The sequence below is a fragment of the Benincasa hispida genome, chromosome 10, assembly GCF_009727055.1.
Source record: "Benincasa hispida cultivar B227 chromosome 10, ASM972705v1, whole genome shotgun sequence".
Lineage (NCBI taxonomy): Eukaryota > Viridiplantae > Streptophyta > Magnoliopsida > Cucurbitales > Cucurbitaceae > Benincasa > Benincasa hispida.
In genome coordinates, this window is record NC_052358.1 from 41,419,431 (window position 1) to 41,424,333 (window position 4,903).

Genomic DNA, 4,903 nt, shown 5'->3' on the forward strand with positions numbered 1-4,903 from the left:
GAGTTATTGGATTTACTCTCACAAATAGGTGGGTTGTACTTAACCATGTACTTCCTATTCCATGAAACTCTAGTGGTGGAAATAATCCTTTTGGCAAATGTATCTTTAATTTCATGTACTTTATATTGAATGATTAATAATTGAATTAAGCTGAAAACACTTTCTATTCAATCATGCAATCATTTTAGCAAAAATAATATCAAAATTACAATAGCTAGTATTTTTAAAAATAATAACCAAGTGTATAATACAATATTTTCGATAAATTGAAAATATATCAGCAGATACACTTCAATCGTTGATAGACTCCAACCAACGATATGGTCTATCAATGATAGAATATCTAAATTTTGTCATATTTGTAATTTTCTTTACATTATGCTATATTTACAAATACTTTAAATCGAATTGCTATATTTGCAATGATACCGAAATACGACATAATAAGTACTCATATAAATGGAATTATATTAATTATATATGCATGATTATATCTTTAGGCTTGTTGATGAGAAGTAGAAGTATTGAGGAAATAGTTGTTGACAGCTTGAGCAATGGCTATCAAAGGTTGAACACTAACAAATGAAATATTTGCAGCAGCTTCTTCCTTCAATTCATATTGGACAGTAGATTTTACAATGCAACTGTGTTGGTTATTCTTCTCAATAATCTCCACACGAAACCTATAAAGAGTGAAGCCAAAATCCAGGTAACCTCCTTCAACCATTTCTGCTATTTTTATACGCTTTTCATTATCTATCTTCACGAACTTCTCTTTGTAACTTGCAGGACCTCCTAAACCTGTATGTGTCATATACCAAAATTTCTCAATCTTTATTATTCTTATGCTGATTTATCATTGTGTCTTTATACCCATGCATGCAACTCATTTCAATTTCGTCTCCCAAACTTTTTGTTGGCTTGTTTTTGTTTTTAATTAGAAATTTCTTAATGACATTATCAAATAGTATAACTTTAAATTCCTCAAATACTTCTTATAATTATTATTGTTATTTTTTTTTTAAAAAAAATAGAATCACATATAATTGAAATTAGAATGAGTAGTAAAAAATCTATGGCCGGTTTGTGTTATGGGTGATTTTGGATTGAATGATATAATTGATATAAAATAAGAATAGAAGCTAGCAACAAGATCGAGAAAATAACAAAGTTTGGCCCAGAAATAGCACCCTAAGCCCAAAATGCTTAGTTCATGTCAAGTTCAAAGTTATGTGCTCATCCTCGGTCTCAGGCCGACCCTAGCAAAATAACTAATGGGGCATATCTCAGGTAGGCTCCAGCCCAAAGCATTGTCTTAAGATCAAAATGAACTTAGGGGGAGATGCTCGACCTTGGCCTCGAAACCCTAGTTATTCATATAATTGGGCATGCTCCTCGGCCTGATAGGTCATCTAATTATTCTAAGACGAATCTAAAACCCCAAGAAACAACCTAGGTCAACTTTCTTTATAAATACATCATTATAACTTCATATGGGGTGTACTCTTTCACTCTATGACTTAAAACATCGAAGTGTGTGCGGGAAGTACCACAGTGATGTGCAGGTTTTCTCTTTTCTAGGCCACATTTAGGAGTGTTCAGTGGTTGAGTTGAATCACTTTTTAGACCAAAATCCTATTATTCGGGTTGTAAATTTATCTTCAATCCAAATAACCTTTACTAAATAATGAACCAAACCCAACCTAATTATGAAAATATTTGAGTTGGGTTGGTTTGGGTTAGTCGAGTCATTTATTTAAATTTTTGTTCTAAATTTAAGTAAAATGTTAGCATTTATTAATTATTTTCATATATTTGATTAAGATCAATAACTCAATTTTAATTTATATTGTAAAAAATTTCTTTCTAAAGTGCTAAAAAATTATTCTTAGGAGTTATTAGAGAATATTTTTTTTTTAAAAAAAAAATCATGAAATAAAATAAATATATGTGAAAATAATTGTATTAGGAGTAAACACAACATACTTTTTAAATTAATAATAAGTTCGAGTTGGTTTGAGTTGGTTCGGGTCATTTGAGATGAATCCATGAACCAATCCAACCCATAAAACTTTTATTTATTTGAACCCAATCCAACCCAAAATGAATTGATAACCCAACCCAAACCGTATGGTTAGGTTGGGTTGATCGAGTTTTTTTAACACTCCTAGTCACATTCTTCTCTCTTTCAAACAAATTCACTTCTAGTGTTACATGAAAGTCAGGTGTGTTTCTATATCTAAAATTTGGCATCAATAATTTATTTCACAAGTCTTGTAAGGGAATTTCAAACAAGCATTTAATATCCTTGTTTATTCAAATGATTATCCTATTTAAAACCCAATATATATCATTGTCCAATGAACTTTAAAACTTATTTAACATGGTTTTTCTAATATCTTGGTAAGATTTTTATACCTAGGAAATAATAGCAAAAATATAGTTAGATTAACTAATAAAATAATGTCAACTAATTATTATTATTAATTATTAATTATTAAATATAAATATATTATTTAGACTTACCAAATTTCAACTAATACCTTTCCAATTAATATTTTTTTTATGAATTCAATACAAACTTTTATAATTAATTATTGAAATTCTAATAAATTTATATTTATTTAATTATTTTAAGTGATTAAATAAATAATTAATATAACATTATATTAAATAATGCTAATTTTAATTTATGACTACATTAATTGCTCTCTTATATTTAATGAAGTAATTATTCAAATTTATTTTTTATATATAAAATTGGTCAGATATTTACATTCAAACATTAGAATTATCAAGCATATCTTAACACAAACATTAATCATCTTATAAGTTTAAATTAAGAAATAATACGGATTCTAAGGGTATTCACAAATTAGGAATGATTTTATAAAATGCAAATACACAAATTTTAAAAGTTTTAAATCTAATTTCCAGTTTTTTTTTTTTATTATTCTAATTTTAATATAATATATGAGATGCTATGGTTAATCTTTTTGTTAAGTTATAAACTTGAGTAGTTGTTTAGTACATTTAAAAATATTTCAATCGCTATCTCCATGTGTCATCGTTATTAATGAAATATTGGCATGTAATTAGCAAGTTGACAAGATAAGGGCACATCATTTATTTTAGTCCAAATCGTTGGACGACATGAATCAATAATAGAGATTTTGAATAACTTTCAAGTTTAATTTGTACACAACAAGAGTCTAATTTTGTACTCAAATTTCTATCTCAATTTGCTACCCACTTGAAAGAATTTGACATATCAACAAGGCACAGGGTTCCCTAAGTTTGGAGAAAATTTCTAGTACTATGTACGATAGTATTTATTATTCTCATTCTTAATTTAACACGTCATAAGATGTTAGATTAATTTATTATTAATTTATTTTATAGATCTCATATTATTCTTAAATGATATATACTATCATGACAAGTAATGAATGAAGTTAGTATGAACAATTTTTCATACTATGGTAGTACTCGAATTTTTCTCGTTTGGTACAGATAAGTTGAGACCATTTTTTAATTGAGCAAACTTGGGTGCATCCTATGTTGTATTTATCTTTGTACATTTCATCATCTTCACACGCACAAAATGAATTAAAAATATTTCAAAGAAGTAAGAAGAATTTTCATTGAGGCAAATTATTATTAGACAATTTAGTGGGATACGTTAGGTGTAGCCCGAGATGTACCTAAGTATTTTTTTTTATGGTTATTATATAAAGAGTAATATTTCAGTACAATTTGTCTCCTCTAATCACACGTGCAATTTGAGATGTACTCAAATATTTTTCTTTTACAAATCTTATTGAGAATAGTATTTTAAAACTTTATAAACATACATGATCAATTTCAAACATCAATAACTAAAAGTGTATTTTTCTTAAATTTTAATTAAATAATCATCAATATATATTTGACCAGAGTTTAGACATCGAAACAAAAAATTGAGAATAAGGATCGATCAACATAAATATAGTTTTGTTGATATAAAGTATGTGTCATCGATAAAGAAATTAGAAATTTGAATTCTGAACTAAAAACAAAACAAAATATAGAGAGTAGTAGATTTACCAGGTGCAAAAGTGAGATGGAGAAGAGTTCCTTCGCCTCCATCGCCTTCGAGCACGTCGATTTTGTGGACGAGACTTGGAAGGTGAATGGGAATGAATTTCGCCAACTCAAGGCCGCCGTAGAGCTCCCAAACTTTGGCCGCCGGCGCCTGTATCTCAGTCTCACCACTGATTTCCCTCACCATTTTGCTTTTCTTTCTAAGATAGAGAGATGGTACACACACACAAACAGATATGTGGTCTTTTTATTTAAAAATCACTAATACCTCCACACACCACATAAGTTTTGATTGGTCCTCGAAATTTCCGTCAACTATCTCCTCATTTCCTATCACTAAAATTCCAGAATAACATTTGGGGTTTTTTCGAATAAACAAATTTATAAATATAACAAAATATCATTATTTATTGGTGATGGATCGCGATAGACATCTAGATTTCTATCATAATTTATCACTAATAGACGGTGACATTTTATTATACTTGAAAATATTCTAAACAGTTTTATCATTTAAAACTATTTTCTATAAATTTTTCTATTTTTATCTTTTTTTTTTTTAGTATTATAATTTAATTTAATAAATTTTCTTTTAATGAGCTATATAAACTTGAATAGGTAGTGAAATTAAATTTAGAAAAATTAGAGTGGATGTTAGAATATGTGAGATTAAATAAATGATTGTTTTAAAATATAGAAAAATAAATCAAAATATTTATAAAATATGACAAAATTTTAGAACTATCAATAGTATACACTGATACACTTCTATGATACTGATAGAAGTCTATCAGTGTCTATCAATGTCTATCATTGATAA

The 4,903-nt window shown here is 27.7% G+C and overlaps 1 protein-coding gene across 1 annotated transcript; it reads right to left on the reverse strand.

Moving 5' to 3' along the window:
- Window positions 1-241: 241 nt before the first annotated feature.
- Window positions 242-4,326, reverse strand: LOC120087798 (norbelladine synthase-like). Its single transcript, XM_039044704.1, has 2 exons — window positions 4,087-4,326; window positions 242-801 (listed from the first exon to the last, which is right to left on the reverse strand). The coding sequence occupies exons 1-2, from the start codon at window positions 4,268-4,270 to the stop codon at window positions 497-499; spliced, it is 489 nt and encodes a 162-aa protein (XP_038900632.1). The 5' UTR covers window positions 4,271-4,326; the 3' UTR covers window positions 242-496.
- Between the last annotated feature and the right edge of the window lie 577 nt (window positions 4,327-4,903).